The 20,755-nt window shown below is 42.8% G+C and overlaps 1 protein-coding gene across 8 annotated transcripts in view; it reads left to right on the top strand.

Annotated features, from left to right (window-relative positions):
* Positions 1-20,755, top strand: part of ARHGEF11 (Rho guanine nucleotide exchange factor 11) — a 107,542-nt gene that overhangs the window by 43,172 nt on the left and 43,615 nt on the right. For 6 of the 8 annotated variants that reach the window (XM_033923603.1, XM_033923606.1, XM_033923607.1 and 3 more), the window contains 15 exons: positions 597-654; positions 3,574-3,752; positions 3,845-3,916; positions 5,196-5,315; positions 8,211-8,265; positions 8,986-9,062; positions 10,107-10,241; positions 12,211-12,276; positions 13,317-13,418; positions 13,530-13,628; positions 14,245-14,287; positions 17,790-17,886; positions 18,854-18,976; positions 19,733-19,756; positions 20,449-20,593. In XM_033923603.1, coding sequence (XP_033779494.1) covers positions 597-654; positions 3,574-3,752; positions 3,845-3,916; positions 5,196-5,315; positions 8,211-8,265; positions 8,986-9,062; positions 10,107-10,241; positions 12,211-12,276; positions 13,317-13,418; positions 13,530-13,628; positions 14,245-14,287; positions 17,790-17,886; positions 18,854-18,976; positions 19,733-19,756; positions 20,449-20,593 — 1,395 coding nt within the window. Of the gene's footprint in view, positions 1-566; positions 655-3,573; positions 3,753-3,844; positions 3,917-5,195; positions 5,316-8,210; positions 8,266-8,985; positions 9,063-10,106; positions 10,242-12,210; positions 12,277-13,316; positions 13,419-13,529; positions 13,629-14,244; positions 14,288-17,789; positions 17,887-18,853; positions 18,977-19,732; positions 19,757-20,448; positions 20,594-20,755 lie in introns of all 8 variants that reach the window. The other 2 variants (XM_033923611.1, XM_033923610.1) reach the window with 2 other exon arrangements.

Here is a 20,755-nt window from a genome sequence, read left to right as displayed (position 1 = left end):
GCCGCTTGTTGAATCTCTTTCAAATGCCTCATGAGAGTCTAAAATATCCACAGAAATTGTTTATTTTGCATACCTTTGTTGCTTCATCTTGATTTTAAGAAAATGCCAGTTTCCAAATCCATGTTGTACAGCCCTGATAGTGTCTGTTTACATGTTAAAATGCAAAAAGAGAAGGCCCAATCTGCCTATCATTCTTTTGAATTCTTCACTCAGTTTGCTTAGTTTCTCTGGTGCCTGCTTCCCACCATTTACCACAACTCTATCTTTTATTTTTTTTTCTTTCTTGCAAAATATTTGTCTTTTGTTTTATCAGTGGGATTCCTATATCCTGTTCTCTCTTCTGTACCATCCAGTGTTGTTTGCAGAATTCAAGCATGTATAAGACAAACAGAAAGGGACTTTAGCGGTAGGAGAGAGGTTAGAAGGCTACAGTTCTTTGGTACAATTGGGTAATTCAAGCAGTCTTATTTGCAGACATACTGAATGTTTCTTGGCACAAATGTGCTTCTGCCTTATTTCTATAGTCTTCATGTCTTCACCCCTCTTCTCTTACCTTGCTGGCACAGCCCTCTCGCTAACCCTGGTCTGATCCACAGGTGAATGGCACCTTGGTGGCGAACAGCTCCCACCTGGAAGTAGTGAAGCTCATCAAATGTAAGTTCGGGAAGGGGGTTGGCATGGACTGGTCCTTCTCAATCATTGGGGTCTTGCTTATTTCAGTAAATCATGTAGTGATGGTGCACACAGTTAACTGCCTGCCGCAATCTTATATGCAGAAGATGGAACGCTGAGTATTGTGCTTGATGGTGAATGCTTTTTGATCTCTGCTAGTGGTGGGAGGCTGACCATGAAATGAAGTATATTAGTGGTTTGAGTGGGCTGGATGAAAAAGGTTGTAGAACCGGGTAGCAAAGTATTGATTGTAGAAGGGGGGATATGTTTTCTGTCTTTTATGGTTTCCTTATCTACCAGAGCAGTTCAGATGAAGAGGTTATGTCCTCTACCAGCAGATGGAGACAGAGGACAAATATTTGTGAACCTTGCCTTATATAGAGCACTGTGTAGTTAGCCTCTCTTCAATTTTTCTCTGTCTCTAGCAGATGGTATACTGGCATCGCTGGTGTTGGGATTTACTCCTGAACCCAGTTAAAGAACTGGGAACCTGGTTGGGTTTAGATAAGCGGGTTGTCTTGGCTCTTTTGACTGTCACTAAATGCCTGGAGGGGTCCAGGATCGTTTCTCATTCTAGGGCTCTTCTAGCTCTGAAGAAATCTACTTTTCCTCCTACTCCCTCCACCCCCTTTTCAAGTTTCAAGTTTATTATTGATTTGATATACCACCTTATTTATTTCAAGGTGGTTGTACATAAAACAGGTAGTACAATTAACATAACTTCACAAAAAATAAGGTACGAATGGAAAGAAGGGAAGAACTACAATAGTTAAAGGAAAGTGAGGTACAAAGGGAGAAACAAAAGGACGGGATTAAAAACAAATGTCCAATACAAGTGGACTAAGAGAAGAAAAAAGTTTAAAAATTTAAAATTAGAAGAGACAATAGTGGTAATGGTAAGGGAGTGACCAGCCAGTTGTGATGTGTCTGGGAGCAGGCATTTTGTTTGGAGCCCTGTGGAAAGCAAGGCTGTGCTGGTTGCAGAGGCAGCCACATAACCATTTCATCTGGTTATGGGGAGCTGAAGTGCATCTGTGCTAGTACCAAAAATGGCCCTGGAGAGAGTCTGGCAGCAGCGATTTCAATATGAAAGGAAAAAGTGTGCATTAGCTTTGAACCCAGGAACTAGGCAGTACAGTAGTTGTCTGGGGAAGTAGTAGTAGCAGCAGTTTTTTGAACATTGCTCATTGATCATCAAGGATGGGATGTTCAGTTTAGTGTTGGACCGTCCCCCCCTCCTTCCTTTTCCAGCCATAATACGAGGTCTGTTCAAAAACTTCCAGGACTGATTTTATAAAAATGTATTAAACAATCTTACAACTTATTCCATCGGGTCCCCTTCAAAGGACTTCCTTTTCCCAAATTTGTTTCTACTTCTGGAAACAGTCCTTAAATGCATCTTCAGGAATTGCCAAAAGTTGCTGTGTCAAATTTTGCTTTATGTTTTCAATGGTGTCGAATCGCTTTCCTTTCAGTGTGGATTTAAGTTCAGGAAACAAGAAGTCATCAGGAGCCAAGTCAGTAAGGTGGCTGGGGAAGAACTGTCATCCCCTTTCTACTGTTTCTTCTAGCTCAAGGAGTGGTGGAATGGCTTATGGAATCATCTGGAGAACTGAAATATACTCCTAGAGCTACCTCCTTTTTTTTTTTTTTTTTGGTTGTCTGAAGAATTCTCTTATATATAAGCATCTTCTCCCTAAATATGCTCCAGGAGTTTATTGGTTGCCCTTTTTAATTCCTGGGCAGGTTTTGGAATGCATTCATATGGGATCATCTGGTTGGTCTGAGCAAGTACTCATTAAGACACCAAGAGATGGTAACTAAGTGCTATACTCCTAGTCTCTTGGCGAAGGGATTAACGTCTCCTAGGCCAGGCTAGTCTCAATCTCAAGGGAATATTTGAATTATTTTCTGCACAGGATTGCTTCTGCACCACTTGGAGCATAGGCCATGGGACCAGATGCATGTAGTAGAATAAGGTTAAGTACCTTGTATACTTCTTCCCAGTGTTATTTTCTAAACATGTGGGTAATTGGGAAGGTTTTTTTGGATCTAATAGTTGCTTCTCTTCTACCAGTCTTATTGGTATGGGTTGCAATTTGATGGGATGACACATTCTGGTTCTGGCTCTGGCCGTACTTGAAATTGCAACTTAGTTTTCTTTGATGTAAGTAGTATTCCTCTTCTTGGATTGAACTTTGTTTGGAAACTGCTTTGCTACATTTCACAGGTTCTGGACTGGTCTGGTCTGAACGCTAAGGAAGGAGAAATTGTCTTATTGGATCATTTTCTTTCCTTTAATTCTATAAGATCCGTTCAGAAGCCCCCCCTGTTTGAATATAATTTTATTTATTTCCAATATTCATTACCCGCCTACCACAATAAAAACATCCATAATCAGATAAAATTATTCTGAATTATTATCCTGTCAATTTTTCTTTTATTTCTCAGTTCCAAGTACTTCTGTTTTGAATGCCTCTAACTTAGCTCGATGGATTTTTAGGTAGCTCCTGACCCAGGTGGTAACTTCTTCATAAATACAGTGGATTAATACAACATTTGACCGGAGTTGTGAGCATTAACACCATTGCTTGGTGGTTCAAAATACTGAGTGTTCCAAGGCTTCACACAGAATTGCTTTGTTTCTCTGTCTCCATTCTTTGGTCAGTGGGCATAACCCACAGGTTCTGGACTGGTGTGGTAGGACTAAAGGAAAGACATAATTTCTCTCTTTTGGATTTTTTGATGTGTGTTACGTTACAAAATGAATTGCAGAATGGTCCACAGAAGACAATCAAAATAGAAAAAAAGTAAAAAAACCAAAAGTGAATATATTGCAGTGAAATATATAGTTCCTTTGTTTGTCTATATTTGCTTTTTCCTCTCCTTGTTTTGTTTCAGCTGGTGCTTATGTTGCACTTACCCTTCTGGGTTCCCCTCCTACCTCAGTGGGACTCTCAGGGCTCCAGCAGGACTTGAGCTCCTCAGGGGCTCTCAGGAGCACTCAGATGTCCCCAGTGCCTCCACCCCCACCTCCATTGCCTCCTCCGCAGAGAATCACAGGGCCCAAACCACTGCAGGTAAGAAACAAAATCTTGGGCCAATTGGGGGTGAGTTTTCTTTTCTATGGGGATCTACTAGGGATCAAAATCTTCATGCCTTTTAATTCCAGGACCCAGAAGTTCAAAAGCATGCAACTCAGATTCTTCGAAAGATGCTGCAGCAGGAAGAGACAGAGTTGCAGGTATGCTAGTGAAAGAGTCACTAAAACTGGCTGGGAATAATTGTGCAGTCTCTTGGGGGGTTCACTCAGTTGGGTGATTTGTAGCTCTTAAAGGCGATTACATGCTTTTTAAATGGATAACCATGCTGGCAGGGCCAGCCTCAGGCTTGATGGTAGTATCGTGCGTTTCATCATTAGAGACCAGGCTTTGCTCTTCCATCTGAGGCTAGCAGGACCCAGGTGCATTCTCTAGTCAATCTGGTCAGGTCCCTGCAAGAGGGTGGGGACAGATCCTTCTTCACTCAGTGTCATTTTGAAGAATTAAGCAAGTCGAGTTCAGCTGGCATGAAAGAGACAGAAACAAAGAAATGGGGACAATTTTAGGGGCATCTACACATGCAAATAGTCTTTTCATAAAGCCACTATTTATGTGTGTGTGACACCTTCAGTGGTGAGATTGAGGGTGGCAAACGCGTGTGGTTTGAGCATGCCAAAAACTAGACAACAGGAAGCCCCAACTTATATAAATATATGTAGCACCGAAAATGACCAGCATTTGATAAGGTGCCTGAGCTCTGCCCTAATACCATCCAGGTAGAGTTCTTCAGCTGCATTGTCTCTTCCAAGTAGCAGGAGTAGCCTAATGGTTAGTATAGTCATCTAAGAACCAGAGGAACCGGGTTCTTCTCCCTCTGCAGCTCTTTGTGTCTCTGGTCAAGTTACCCCAGGTAGAAAATAAGAACCTGTAGTTAAGTTGTGTATAAAAACAGAGAAAATATCAATACACCCAATTTTGTGCTAGGAGTATTCAGCATCAGACAAGGAGGGTGACTGGCTCCTGTTTAGAAATGTGCTGTCAGTAAACATGGTATTCGTTCAAGTATTATGAATGTCCACAGTTAACCACTCCGAGTTTGTGCATTCACTATATCAGCTTATCTCGATACACCACCCCCACCGCTCAAAGTCACTTTACTGCAGTGAGACATAGATGTGTTATTTGTCACTGGCTTTTTACTAATTTAACCTGATATCAATGATCATTCTTTAAGATTTAAGATAAAGATTAATTCTGGGATTTCTTAATCATAAATGTTGGGGAAGCAGGGAGAAATCCCGGGCTCCGCGATCACCTGTCCCGTTGTCCCCACGCACAGCTTTGGGAAGCTCTTTCTGAAAACAGGACATTTCGGCGTCCCGAAGCTGTGCCTGGGGACAACGGGACAAATGGTCACATTATGCATTGGGTCCATGTAAACCCTCCTGCTTTCTGTCATACCCCTCCTTGCCCTCCCTGCAGAGCCTGTGTGATGTGTATAGTCGGAATTCCTCTGCCCTCCTCGAGGAACAGATCGAGAGAGCCCGCCGGCGAGTGCACCAGCTGCAGCTGAAGATCCAGCAGGAGACAGGCGGAGCAGTGGTGAGCAAGGCCCACCGAGGCCCCGTTACTACTATGGATCCATCCCAGAAAAAAGAAAATGCCAATAGAGTATATGTTTCTGGAACTGTAGGCATTTGGCTTCTAAAATTCATTATCCACAGAGTAGTGCAGCGGAAAAGTAAGCGTTTGTCCTCGTTCTTGTTATCCCCTTTCCTGCTTGTTTCTTTCTTGGAGGCATGAAGATGTGTTTCCCAGAATTAGTAAAAGGTTGCATTATCGGCAGTGACCACAAGGTGCCAGTGTCTTTTCATTACAATAGATATAGTTTGTGTGTCCTGAGCATGTGTATTGTGGGATGTTATGCACACTTTGAAGGTAAGAGGGCGAGTAGGAACCTATGCAGGGATGGCCAAACCATCATACAGGACCAGGTAGTAGCCTAGGGCAGCAGTTTGTAGGGGGGACCAGAGAATTACTGCATTCAAAGCAAAATGACAGCTCCTGAAACTGCAGGGAGGAATGGTATTGGGGTGATTGTGATTGCTGGGAAGGCTCAAAGGCCTGCCTTTGGAAGGACTATAGTAGAAAGATTTGTAGGCACCTACTACGAGCATAAGCAGCAGAAATCATGCTTACCTTGCAGAAATAAACATTTACACCTGCTTCAGTCCAGATGTAAATATCCAGCTGTGGATTACTGAATTGTATAATCTACGCACTCTCTGCCCTGTACACGCCTACCAGCAAAATCCATACTTCTGTGAGGGTCGCTGTTTTATTTCAGGCCATTTATACCAATATGTAGCCACACGGAATAGGAACATCGTAAATGTTGACTGTCTATATATTCTTCCCAACAAGGTGATCAGAGTTGAATCTGACACACTGCACTGATTAAACAGTTTCTCCCTGTCAATTTTGGATACAGCCTGTAGATGTCTGCCCAGCACCTGTTCCTGACCATCGAAGCATGTCTGGCATTGGTCTGTCTTTCCAACCTCTGAAGCTGCCGTCAAAGCTCATCGGTTTTGCTTTAATTGGAGTCCAAATTTGATTAAACACCTATCCAAAATTCTAGACGATTTACAAAAATAAAAGGGAAGGACAAATTTAAAAACAAAAAAAATTACATTCAAAGTACAAAGAAACCTACCAATAAACACACAATAACACATACATTAAACAAGAGGTAAGGGGGTTGAACTACAATACGTTAGAGGAAAGAGAGTGTAAATGGGAAAACCAATAGGGAAAAAGTTCTTTATCGCGGGATCCCTTGTAAATATAGGGGGAAAATTCAGTATTCCAAGGCATTTGAGTTCTTTGGTTCACAGTAGTGGTAACAGCAGAATTGTTTTGATGGGGGGGGGTCTCTGCTAGTTTGATGTGAATAATGTAGCTCCCTACCAGTCACATGCAGGAAAAGAAACCATTTGAGAAAGAAATATAAAAGAATGTAACATGCTGGCTTCACATTTCAAACTAGACCAGAGTCCAGATGAAAAAGACGCAATGAGGGAGGGACTTCCAGCAAAAGGCAAGGAGAGCCCTCCTAGGCCCCGATGCTCTAAAATCCTTAAATTGTCCAATTTGAAAACGACAAGTGATGCTCAAAGAATCTCACATGCAAATGAGGTTCATCGAGGCCCAAGGAAATCCCATCCGATCACATGCGCAGAATAATCCATGGAAAGAGACATGTCTGTGCGCATCAGCGTTAATCACAGGCGTGCATCATAAGGGGAGGGGGATGAACTAACAATTTTTGTTATACTGCTTCGGTAGGGCAAGTGCTCCCCTCATGAAGTTGTCAGCCCCTCCCTCCCCCAACTTCTACCTCTCATGCAATGGGCAACCTAATCTTTTGATGCACACCCAAGAAAAGCGCCTTCAACACAGGCACCTGAGCTGTGTTTTTAACACATTACCAGCACCTCCTAATCTGCCGTTAATTTTGGAGCACTTCCGTTCGTGCATCACCAGTCAGTGTCTGGGCATCGCCTGGAGTGCTTGTTTTAATATTAATGACCAGAGTCAGAGGCTACTACGAAGCAAGGAAAAGCACCATGGTGAGCCATTAGGTGCATTGGTAGGTAAAACTCTTCGACGCTAAAGCACAGTGAGTTTAGAGCAGTGGTCCCCAACCCTGTCCTGGAGGATCACCAGGCCAGTCGGGTTTTCAGGCTAGCACGAGAGAGATTTGCATATAATGGAAGTGACCCGATTGGCCTGATAGTCCTCCAGGACAGGGTTGGGAACCACTGGTTTAGTGCTTCGGGGCCCTTGTCTTTTGTTGGAAGTCCTCATTCAGCTCTACTTCTTTTGTTGTATCATCAACCTGTCTTCTTAACAGATGTTATGGAGTAAATGATACACCCTTGTTTCCGCCTCACCATATTGCTTTAGTTTGCTTAAGCTTCCTTTCCAACTACAGTAAAACCTTGGTTTGCGAGCGTAATTCGTTCCAGAAGCATGCTTGTAATCCAAAGCACTCGTATATCAAAGCGAATTTCTCCATAGGAAATAACGGAACCTCAGACGATTCGTTCCACAACCCCAAAACTTTAATACAAAATACTATAGAGTAGTCATTACACGTGACGCGCATAGATGTACTCATATTGCAAGACCGTGCTCATTTCGAAAAGTCTGCAGCATCAGAGAGAGAAGAACCATCGGCTCAGTTATGACATGAAACACGTGTATTGCAAGACGACGCTTGTTTATCAAGCTAAAATGTAATGCCAAACACTCGCACACCAAGTTACTCGAAATCCAAGATTTTACTGTATATTCTGGCTCTTGCAGTCCGCTTTTCCTGTTGAGAAAAAGGGCTGCGCTGTCCAGAATACCCTGTGAGAGGAATTGGAAGCTGTGCTGCACAGAGGAATGGACCCAGGAGCCTGCAGCTCTCTTCTTATTGTTTCACTGCAGGATCCAGTAAAGTCCCACTTTGAACCAAGCCCTGTGAGTCGCAGAGCTATGGAGGGTGAGTACTTCCCTCTTTCTTAATACGGGCACCACTAGTTTTTTTCTATAGCTATGATTCTGAAATAGGTTAACTTCCTGAGATTTAAACTTGAAATATTCATCTCTGTACTGGTCCACTGAGTCCTATCCATTTCAAGGTGACACATGCTGTATAACTGAGCCTTCCAGTCCTAGAGGTGACAAGCATAATATCCTTGTGTCCAGACCTACAGGCTTTCCATCCCTGTGGGCATCCCCTGAGCACCCCCAGTCACAGAGGTGACAGTCTCGTTCCCTCTGTCCATCCCCTGAGCCTTCCCATCCTAAAAGTGGTGACCATCCCTTGAGTCCTCCAGTCCTAGAGGTAACAGGTTCTGAGTCCCCACCACCACCACCACCAGTTACGTTGGTGGCAAGTTCTGTGTTTATCCCCTGAGTCCTTCTGTTCTAGAGGTGACAATCCCTGTATCCTTCTGTCCTCCTGTCTATTCCTTGAGATACAAGCACAGAATATAGATGCCATGAGGCATGAATAAGCTTGATCTGTCTGTGTGTTTATACCTGCTCACTCTATTGTCTTTACTTGTCCTGGGCTTGGTGCTGGAACTCTGATTCACTTTAAGCTCACTTCCTGAGCTTTGTTTTCCTTTAGGTCTTCTAATCTGTATTGCATAATGCGTAAACTGGTCCATGGCTTTTAAAAATTTCATTGTATGCATTTTTCTGCCTCTCTTTGCAGGCCGTTTCTCTCTGGATTCGCAGGATGGGGACAGCGGCCTAGACTCTGGTACGGAACGGATCCCATCCATCAGCGAGGTGAGTTCAGATGGGAAACATGCTAAGTTTCTTTCTCTAACTAGGATTTTGAGAATTTTATTCTCTTCTTCTAGATAGACTTCAGAAAGGCAGGTTGGATTGGCCCTTTTTGATACAGAAATGAGGGATTTGCAAACTGTTCTTTTTTTGTGTGTCTGTAGCCCTTTTCTCCCGATGGGCCATCATCCATCCTTGGGGAGCAGAATACTAGCATGATTCGCTCCTTAATGGTTGGAAAACATTATACAAAACTTTGTGAAAAAAATGGTTCTTATTGCCTTGAGCCTTGATTTAACCAACAAGTGCTGCTTGCACGTTTCTGAAGGCTTGAAACAACAGAGCATGTACATGTGTAGACATATTACTGGTCTTGTGGTGGAGACAGTCATGAGGTCTTTGTTTCTTTGAACTTTGCCTTTGGATTGAGATGTTTTTTTAGTGCCTTAAATAGGATACGTCTCAAATTTATTTGTCAGGGTCTTCAAACGCAGCACTTGCACTTCCTTTTTTGTTTCCTTTTTCACATATTCTTCCAAACTAAGACTAAATCTTAACACTTGGCTTTAGTTGATGTTCAGACCCACAGCCGACCTGCACGTTTCGCAGCGCCATCTGCATCAGGGCTCGGCCTTGTTCATTCTTCATGAACATCATTTTAAAATGAGTGGGCTGCGAGGCCGAACATCAACTAATGATTTATTCTTGGGGCTCCTTTTAAGCAGGCGGTAGTTTTTCGGCTAGGGCGTGCCTTTGGTTTGGATGAATTTGACATATATAGCTAATGAAAAGAAAAAAAACCCAGCTTAGTGGCGATTGCTCAAAACTTCTGTGAACAGTATATATTGCTGGCGTTTTCTGGTTTGGATGAATTATTTTGACCTAGTTTAAAAAACGCATCTATTGGACAAATAAGAGGGAGTTGAACCACGTGAGCGGTAATGCTAGTCAGGGTTTCAAGCTTGGCGTCTTTCGTGTTGACGGATGACTGTGGCTTTAGTACTCACAAGTTCAATTAGTGCTAAGTTCAACATTTCTCGCAACCAGATCTCGCTGAATCGGAACTCTGTTCTGTCTGATCCGGGATTGGACAGCCCACGAACATCACCCATCATTTCAATGAAGGTTTTTCAACATCGCCGACAGGGGTCTGATACGGCCTTCATCCCAGGAGTGGACACAGTGAGCTTTGGGAGGATAGACCTAAGAAGTCTTTCTTTACAAACTGTAGAGCAGTGCTCGCCAATCTTTTTCACAGTTGTAAATGTAACACAGTAGCATGGTGTCAGGTCAAAATCGCGGAAGACAAAGGGGTGTGCCGACAACTGAGCGCAGCGCGGAGGTGCGCTCCGAAGAAAATAACTGTTTTTAGGGGCTCTGACGGGAAGGGGTGGGGGGGGAACCCCTCACTTTACTTTATACAGATCGCGCCGCGTTGTGGGGGGGTTTGGGGGGTTGTAACCCCCCACATTTTACTGAAAACTTCACTTTTTCCCTAAAAACAGGGAAAAAGTTAAGTTTACAGTATAATGAGGGGGGTTACAACCCCCCAAACCACCCACAATGCCACCACGATCTGTATTAAGTAAAGTGGGGGGTCTCCCCAACAAAATCCCCCGTCGGAGCCCCTAAAAACTGTCATTTTCTTCGGCGCGTGCCTCCGTCTTGCGCTCAGTTGTCGGCGCACGCCTTTGTCTTCCACAGTTTTGTCTATGAATCCAGTAGCATGGCGGGGTATTTAGACATGAAACCGGGAACTCCAGCAGGACTAGAATCAACATTTCTAGCGTCAAATGTTTTAAACATGAGGCGACTTCTCAGTGTGAGCACCTGAACTCCACAGCCGTGGAGCCACGGCTCCTTCACTCAATGAGGCTGGAACAAATCTGTTTCCTAATCGCACACCATCATTGATGTCACCGATGGACATAAATCAAATAAAGTGCTCGTTCACATAATAACGTTACTACCTGCTGGAAATTTCCCTTTTCTTATTGTCCAGATACCTCAGGACCAGAGCTTAATAGACGCATATACTAAGGGGAAAATGAAAGATGAAAAATGATTCAGTAATGGCTTGCGTAATTAGTTCGTGCATAAGCCATAATCGGTTCAACCAAGCCTGGTTTCAGGGACGCTTTTCAAGTTCGTCTCCATGTAATGCTTCTGGTTCAGTTGGTCCATGACTAGTGCTGCCCAATTTAGGGAAAAACGTTTCGATTTGATTCACTTTTCCTGCCCAATAGGGTGTTTGGGTTTTTTTTCAAACGTCACCCACCCCATCCCCCCTTTGCCCTCTCCAGCCCCATGCCAACACTGTAGTGTAAACAAAATAAAAGACTTTTCCTCTCTCTGTTAGGTCCTTGCTCACGCTCGCTGTCTAACACCAGCTCTGGTAGGATACACATTTCTTTTTTTTTATACTTCTTTATTGATTTTCCATACTTCTAAAGTACAATACGTGAATATAGAACCCATAAAACATCAATTTAAGCACATCCACTTACAATTATATAAATAACCACTTATTTTCTCCCACCCACCCCACTCAATGATTATAAAATAAAATATAGCGACATTTATTTGCCCAGTAACCTTACCCTCTTCATATTAATAATATCTTCCCACCCTTCCTCCCACCCCAAGTGTAACTACTCTAGGGTCAAATTAGGACAGAAATATCCCCCCACCCTATTTTGGATGTGTATGTAAGTAAACAAAACCTGACCTTCTCTTGCCAAAATTCATAAACTACAGGAGGGGTGCACTGAGAGCCTGACCTCATGCAGAGAGACCGCACACTCAGTATGATTTAGTGTTGCATGAAGAAGAAATAATCATTCCTGGTACCTCATATTTTAATGAACGAATCACATGTTTACTTATGAATAGAAATAACGTGGATTTTAAATTGTATCAGAACTGCATAATGTGGGAGTGTGTAGTGCACCCTGAGGTTGTGGGTTCAAATCCCACACTGCTACTTGTGACCCTGGGCAAGTCACTTACTTCTCATTGCCCCAGGTACATTAGATAGAGTGGGAGCCCACCAGGACAGTTAGGGAATAATGCTTGAGGACCTGAATAGAGTTGTAGGATATGCGGAATATAAATTATTAAAATAAATGTCTCTTTAATCCTCTGTCCCTAGGGCTCACCAAGATCCCTAATTATTGGACCAGAGGAAGACTACGATCCAGGGTATTACATCACTGAGGTATGTTACTTGTGGTTTGTGAGGGCTTCTCCCTCTCTCCACCACCCTGAGGCTTTCTTTGCAGAACTCCTCATAATCTAGGAATGATGATATCTGGACTTTTTGCCTGAGGTGACTTAAAACATTAGTAATGCTCAGGTATAGCACAGCTCTGGGAGGGTCCAGCCCTCCATCAGAGTCCCCATGTTAAGAACCTGCTATCACTAGCAATCCCAGCTATTTGATTTTCCATATACAATCCCTTCTTTCTCTGTTTCTGTATGCCAGTTGTGGTTGGTTATTTGCGGAGAGAGTAATTAATGTGGTAAATAGACTATTTGGAAAATTACCTACCCCTGAAACAGGTAAATGTACGCACAGGGAGGTGAAAAATAACAGGCATAGATTACATTTCAAGTCTGGGAAAAGCAGGTGTAGATGTTTGTGGATACTCCTTTTCGGGTAGCTTTTAGAAAGGCAAGAATGCCTTCTGTATAGCTGCTCATTTCTTCTTCCCAAGCCAGCTGGAAATGAAGGAATGCGCCCAGGCAGCAGGTGCCTGTGTGTTACTGTCACTACGAAGCTAAACTAAAACTTGAGTTTGTAGACCGGATCATTCTCCGTAAATTGGAGCTCAACTCGGTTGACAATGATTCATTAAAAATTACAATGAAAAGACTAAAGAGATGAAATATCGCTGATGTAAAGAAGAAGAACTACTTAGCAGAACTGTTTTGATTGGAAAGAATCTGATTCTCTTATGCTCAGTGGAATACCATTCCATAGCTCCGTTAATTACCCAATTTATCAATGGAGAGGGAAATGAGAGTTGAAATGTTGGAGTAATCTGCAAGTATTCCAATGGAACCAAAGGTAGAAAGATGCCAAACAAGATCTTAAAGACAATACATGCGCATTTAAATTGGATCCTAAGATACACAGCGCTGTACATTTTGACGTTTATAGACAATACAAACTAACTTGGACGGATGCAGAACCCAAGGTGAGAGGAGTTAGGACTCGAAAACACTGTCTTTACTCACTGTGTTTTGTACTTTCAGTGTGATGGCCTCTTCCAAGACCTGGAGAAGCTGAAGTCCCGTCCTGCCCACCTGGGCGTCTTCCTGCGGTACATTTTCTCTCAGGCAGATCCAAACCCTTTGGTAAGATAACCAAGACACTTAATGCGCACCCTGTTACTCCCTTCCCACCTCTTTAACCAAGGTTTTGTTTTTTTTTTTCTTTCCTTTTCTGCTTGGTTTGACTCTTTGCAGCTGTTCTACCTGTGTGCAGATGTTTGCCAACAGATGGGACCCAAGGATGCCCGTGTGCTGGGGAAGGAAATTTGGACTATCTTCTTGGAGAAAAATGCGGTGAGGAGAGAGAGGATGTGAGATTTATGCACCAAAGCAATGTGCCTGTCTCCCCTATGAGAATTTTTTTTTCCATTTGGAAGTCCCCAATTCCTTTCCTTCAAGATCTCTGTCACCCTAACTCTGCAAGCTTCTTTTTTCCCCCTCTTTGCTGGCACATTTGAACATTAAGGAGGTGGAGTGGCAAAGACTCTTTTTGTTTGATGGAGCTTTGCAGTATTTAACTTTCCTCTTGATCAGAGGTTTAATTTCTGGGGGAACAAGTCTGGAACTGAGTTCTTTCCGACTCAGGTGTCCTGCTCTAGCCCCTGCCAACTGGCAGCCTGCAGGGAAGAGGTGAGGCTGAAGCAGAGAACAGTCTAGTTGCTTTTGTCCTCTTCACCAGCTTCAACTTTCTTTTTGTCTACAAACGAAGCCCAATGTTTTAGGCCAATTGCTGTTGTCCCATGCAGCGTTGTGTTTAGCGTGGGGCAAGTCATGCGATGCAACGCAGGTGAGCAAGAGCAGTCAGTCGTAACTGTTGGTCATATGATAATCTTCATATTTTACGTTTGAAAGTTCTTTCCATGATATTTCAGTAACAAGTCTGCAAATGTCTGCCTTTCTTTTATTACAGCCTCTGAGAGTGAAAGTCCCAGAATCATCATTGACTGAAATAGGTACTTTTTTCTTAATGCTTTCTTCAGTGTATTTTAAGAGTGAGTGACAAATGTCAAGCTCTTGTTTACAATTTAAATTTTCTTTTTTCACGCCTTTATTAAACAGCAAAACTAGTAAAACTTAGTAGATGACAGCAGATAAAGACCTGCACGGTCCATCCAGTCTGCTTGCAACCAAAAATGTTTGACCCCTTGGATCCATAGAAGAAAAGAAAATGTGGAGTCTGATGTTTACCGATACAGGCTTTATTGAAATTCAGAAGTATATTCAATCTTTAAAATAGTAAAGTTCATCCACAACTTGGGTTATTGGAGAGGACCAAAAAGGTCTTCCTCAGGGGTCCCAATTGGTCTCTCCAAAGGTCAACCTACGCCCAGCGTAAGTGAAAGTTCTCCTCAGGTGTATCGTTGTAGAGGAGAACTTTCACTTACGCTGGGTCCTCTGGTGGAGACAGAGACTGTGTCTGAATTCAAAAGGGCTTAGAATAGGCACGTGGGATCTCTCGGAGAGATAAAGAGATAGTGGATGCTATGGATGGGCCATTTGGCCTTTATCTGCCATCATGTTTCTATATAGTGGCTGGATTCTGTGCGTGTGATTTGGAGAGTTTCTGAAGGAGCCCCAATGTGTGGCCTGTAATCTAGGTCCCAGTCAGTATGGGAGGATTAGTGGTATCAGATCCAAATTTTGATGTCATTTGAGCCCAAAGTTCAAGGAGGAAAAAGAAAACAATTTCTCTTTTCCAACTGCATCTCTTTCCCCTTGTGAGCCTAGGACCAATTGGGTAACTGCTACCGTAGTGGGAGGGGAGGGACTCTATTTGCTTATTATGATCAGAGCTCCATTCCGTCACTGATGCATGGATGGTGGATCTTCATCAGTGCCCCACACTATCATCATGCTGATAACACGGCATAAAAAATAGCCCCAGCAGCTGAATCACCGCTCTGGGGAAGTAGATATTTAAAATAGTGGGACTGTAACAATAAAAAGTGCATAGCTTCTCAAACACAGTGTGTGCAAATTTATAAAAAGGAAAGGAGAAACAGAACCATATGAAACAGTTGAGCCTTTAAAAGGCAGATGGTGACTATGACTTATTTGGCTAGTCCTTCTGCTTTCCCCAACAGGTGTTGTACACTTAAGAATCACCTTTCAATCTGTACTGAAATTACACACCCATTTGTCCAGTTGATCTTACCTGCTGTTTTTCTTTCCTTTAGTCTCATCAGATCAGTCCAGATCTTGAGGGTGTTACGCCCATTGACCAGCAGGTGGAGAAGAAAAACTCAGAAATGTAACTTCCCTATAAGTGCTCTCTGCAGTTCCAGCATTTCATTATTTGACAAACAAAGTATTGGAAACTATGAAACCTAAAGCATTAAAAAAAACAACTTCATTCCTTGCCTTGGGACAGGGGTGTCAAAGTCCCTCCTCGAGGGCCGCAATCCAGTCGGGTTTTCAGGATTTAAGCAGTGCATGCAAACAGATCTCATGCATATTCATTGGGGAAATCCTGAAAACCCGACTGAATTGCAGCCCTCGAGGAGGGACTTTGACACCCCGGCCTTAGGAAAACAATCATTATATGGCAACACTTTGGATAAGCAAGAAGTTGAAAAGAAGAACCATGAAAAAACACAAAGGAAATTCAACTGTATTTCATCACTGAATAAGAACAAGAGCCTGAACTGATCTGATGGGATAAAAGGAAAGAAAATTAGCAGGTAAGATCTAATTTCACCTTCCTTGACATTTCATCAGATCCGTCCAGAACTTGTAAAATGTTGCAAAACAGTCTTCAAGAATGGGAGGGATTCAGAGATTCCAGCCACCATTACTGATGCATCAAAAGTCGCCATGTTCAAGCAATAATGTTGCACAAAGATGAGGAGAGAAGACCATGCTGCCACTTTACAAATATCTAATGAAGATACTGCTCTGAACTCTACCCAAGAAGTAGCTACTTCTCTTATAGAATGAGCTTGAGAAGATGAGGAAGGCAGATAACCAGCAAGAATATAGGTGGAAGAAATCATGTCGGGTTTTTTTTCTGTTTATTGAACTAGTTAACAAACTAGTCCAGCATCCTATTCCACTGTTGCTGCTTCAGCAGAGTGGGAAAGACACTTTATGCTTACAGAATATAGAGAAAACAATGCCCATACCCCAACAATGAAGAACTTCCCTCAACCCTCAGTCTCTGGCCTCAACCACTTGTGGAGGAGCTAGTGTGTAGTCTGGACCTCTTCTGAGTAGCCCTTACATCTCAGGCTTGACTTTTCAAGAATCAGGTTGTAGTTCTATTAAAGTTCTATTAAAGGTTTAATCAATAGATAAGAATATAATATTTATACGATATTTTTGATTAAAATATTTGTGGGAAGGGTGGGTGGGGAGGGTATAAATTTATGTATTTAAGATGATATTAGAAAGAAATTCAAGTGATGTATACAAGTTTTAACTGATGTAATATTGTGTACTTGATGTAAGATGGAAAAATGAAATTTGAAAAAAAGAAAAAAAGGATTGGTATGTAGGACCTAAAGGGGAGTCAACCCCTATAGAGGGAGCAGACTTGAACTACTCAGCCTAGATTGGAGCTACTCTTTAGAGTACATGGCCTATCTTTGGCCATAGTGGAAACCCATAGAAGATGCTGTCTGTACTTTTTCCAACCACAAAATAATTTCCGGGACTTTCCATGGCAGTCCCAGCAGCCAGTTTCCATTGGAGTAGTGACATGGGACAGGAATGAGTGGGGTCTGTTCCTGCCTCAGAAGAGACCACTTGACCACCAGGGCTTCCTAAGGTAGCAAGAAGATGTCCCTAAAGCTTCCTCCAGAGGTGCCGACAGATTGGCTTCTTTTGAGGAGTGCCAGGAGCAGCTTGGAGGACCAGCATGATAAACAATCTCCCAAGGCGGATTTGTAAATTTCCCAGCAGGAGCAGTTAAACCATGCATGTTCATAGAATAAGGCTCAATGGCCTAACAGAAAGGCTGTGAGTTGAAGTGAAAATTGCCAGAAGGAGGAGCAGCTGTAAAAAAAAAAGCACAGAGAGCAGCTTACCAAGTTTCTGCAATGCAAACACCCACTCCCCAGGTTTCAGCAGTGTCCCTCTTCCTGTTACCAGTAAACATAAAGATCTTTTCTTTTTTTAATTGGGGGGGGGCTTTTATTTTCTGGGTCATTAGGCTTGAATGAAAACGTTTGGGGAGAGGAACCCATAACATTGGTTATATTCCCTTGGGCTACTTCCACCTAGTCCAGCTAACCCCCAATGCTCAACCAGTAGTGAGCCTCATCCATAGCAAACCATCTTCTACCTTCTAGAAACAGAAAAACTCAGAAGTATGAAGTCTGACTGCCCTATAAGGGCTTTGTGAAGCTCCAGCATTTAAGTATTTTTCTACCTCCACCTGCAAGTTCTGGACTGATCTGAGGAAAATGCTAAGGATTTGCCTTTTTTTGGTCTCATATTTCCCATCCTTGGTGGCAGATTCTCGCTTACGAGGTACGGATGATGTTCGAAACGCACTCTTGGAGGCTCAGGATATGGTGCTGCCAGAGATCCAGGAGCAGCTACAGGACTACAGGTAGCCTCTGCTATGGCGTGAGGGAAGAAGGGGCAGACAGAACTTGAAAACCTGAAAACACTCTGTAAAGTCCTCAAACACGAGTAACTGATATGCAGTAATACACAGATAGGAGCAGTGTAAAGAGGATAAGTAGTCTTTTTATTCCTGCAAAAGTTGAAGTAAAATTTGGGCCTTTTATGAGCCTTATTTACCAAAGTGTGCCAAGATATTGCAATGGCTGTGTGGTAACTGTGAAACCCAGCTGCCATGTGGTTAACGTAGAGAAAGACACTTCTGCTTGAGGTGGTGCCACGTGTTCTGCGTTCTGCTCTTAACAGTTCATACAAAGTAACTACTTCCTGCCCATTCTCTGCCCCAAAACAGCATTTCCGTATTAGTTGTTTAATGCAGGAATTAGCACGGTTAACAGTTAACATGCTGTAGTGTTAGTGCAGCACTGCAAAAATGGAGAGAAAAGCCAGAGAGGCCTCTACGGCGGGGAGAATAATCCAGATACGAGAGTCGTGGGGAAAAGATGTCAACCATACAGCAGCGGGCGACACTGACAGTGTTTTGGCAATTCTGCCTTTGCCAAAATAAATCTGTGTGGTTCCTTAGTTTGCAATCCACATTCAGCAGTTTTAGAGAAGCTGAAGGAAGAAAATCCCATGGCAACTGTGCACACAGATTTATTTTGGCAAAGGCAGAATTGCCGAAACGCTGTCAGTGTCGAGTCTAGTTTGCTTTGGATTGCCCACTGTTGCGTGGTTGTGTCTCTGCATTTGTCAAAAGCCAGGTTAAACAGTTAATGTGGACGTACTAAATAGGTCTGTAAGCGAAAACCTTCTGCTTGCCTCATAATGTCAAGAACAGCCCATTTTGAAGGTGAAGCTAAGAGTGAACATAGGGACGTTGAAGTAAATCATGCAGACAATGTTGCCTTTTAAGAAATGCTGACCTGACCGCATGCTCGTATCTGCCACAGGACGAAACGCACCATGGGTTTGGGAGGTCTGTATGGTGAAAATGACTTGTTGGACTTAGATGCCGATGCACAGAAGGAGCGGCAAGTTGCAGAGAAGCAGATCGCACAGCTGGGAGAGATTCTGTGAGTCAAGTTTCAAGTTTATTAGCTTTTTATATACCGCCTATCAAGATTATCTAAGCATTTTCCCTATCTGTCCCGGTGGGCTCACAGTCTATCTAATGTACAGGGTGTGGGAGGGCAGGAGTTCATGATGGAGGGGATTTGCAATTCTGCCTCCCCAAAAATGAATGTGAGACGAGGGTGGGAGACAAGCAGGAAGGCATCAGTTCAAATGCAGAGCACCTTTTAGAGTAAGGAGAGGAGTTAGTAATTGGTGAATTGCTTAAAACCCCTTGTTCCCTGGTGACTAACAATAACACACGAAGGTCTAGGGTGCTGTCTTAATCAGTGACACTATCCTTATAAGTACTTGCATCGAGTAGACACGTTCAGTGGTGATTTGAGCTTTAAATTTGCTATTCCACAGGCCTCAAATAAACAAACTTCTGCAGCAGTTTTCAGCCATTAAATGCATAAACAGAATTTCTTGTCTTGCCTCTACTATTAATTATTTCTATAGCGTTACCAGTTGTACGCAGTGCTGTACAGAGTCACAAAGAGTAAGAAAACAGTCCCTGTTCAAAAGAGCTTACAATCTAAACAGGAAGTCATGGATACAGTTAATCAGCTAATGATTTAAACAGCCTGATATTATTCACAAAACTTTTGAAAAGATATAGATAAGCAAGTTGTAACTGGGAAATTTTAATAAAAAGCTGTCCAGATATCTTTGGGTTAAATGTTTGATCTTTTTTTTCTTTTTCTCTCTGTTCCCAGGTCAAAGTATGAGGAAGACAGGAGGTGAGTGTGTTTCACCTACCCAAGGGCATTTTTTCAGGTAAGACTTTGCAAATTGCAGCCAGTGTGTTGCAGTTTTGCTGCTCCTAAGAAAAAACACAGAGCTAATGCTCCTCTACTCCCTTGAGTTCATCAGTTAGGTTATTCCTCAATTTTTCACTAGGCCTCGAGCACCTGTTCACCCTTTTCTTTTTGATTTCACCTTGGCTGTTGCTCCTGATATGCCCCAGAAAACTCACATTGGTTTCAAGATTGCTGATGTGATGGCCATTTTGGTCATTGGAGTCTTGAATCTAATTCCATAGGCTGTGTTAGGCTCTGTCAGATGATATCACCTATTAGTTTGGATTCTTGGAGAACACCTACTACAGGTGAGTAGCTTCATTTTCTCTGCTGGCTTTTACATCTTTATTAGATGAACATAATACATTTAGTAATGTCGATTTGTTGTGCTTGAGTTTCATGAGTTCATTGACAGAAGAATGAGACAGTTTGATCTCTGAAGCTTATGTGGGGGTTGTCTTTGGGTCATACCTAGGTTTGGCCTAATGAAAGCTATTGCAGAAAAGCAAGAATGCCCGACTGCCCTCCTCTCCCCTTTCCATTGGAATTACTGACCAGAAAAGGAGATAATTTGGGGAAAAGAAGGGAGAGGTCCGTAGAAGGTTTGCAACGTCATTTGATTTTCTCTCTAGTTCACCGATGGGCTTTGCTCTGAGTACCTACATGAACAATGCCGGCCTCAAGGTGAGAGATTCACGCCCAGCCAGCTCTTCAGAGAAATCACAGACTTTTCCAGACAAGGACAAGTGGCTTCCGTTTTTCCCCAAAGTTAAGAAGGTGAGCTCTCTCAATCAGATGAATCGCTGGTATCCAGAGCATGAGCAGAAATTAAAGAAAGTGGATAAAGAGGCTGGCATATAGCCTGCTTCTAATCTTTTCACATTTTTATTTCCTTACAGTGAAATCCAGTGTTCCAGCGTAGTGTTAGGAAGTCCATGT

This window comes from Geotrypetes seraphini, chromosome 16, assembly GCF_902459505.1.
Source record: "Geotrypetes seraphini chromosome 16, aGeoSer1.1, whole genome shotgun sequence".
In the NCBI taxonomy this organism is placed as follows: Eukaryota; Metazoa; Chordata; class Amphibia; order Gymnophiona; family Dermophiidae; genus Geotrypetes; species Geotrypetes seraphini.
Note: the sequence above shows the minus strand (reverse complement) of the source record. Positions and strands in the feature narration are given on the sequence as shown.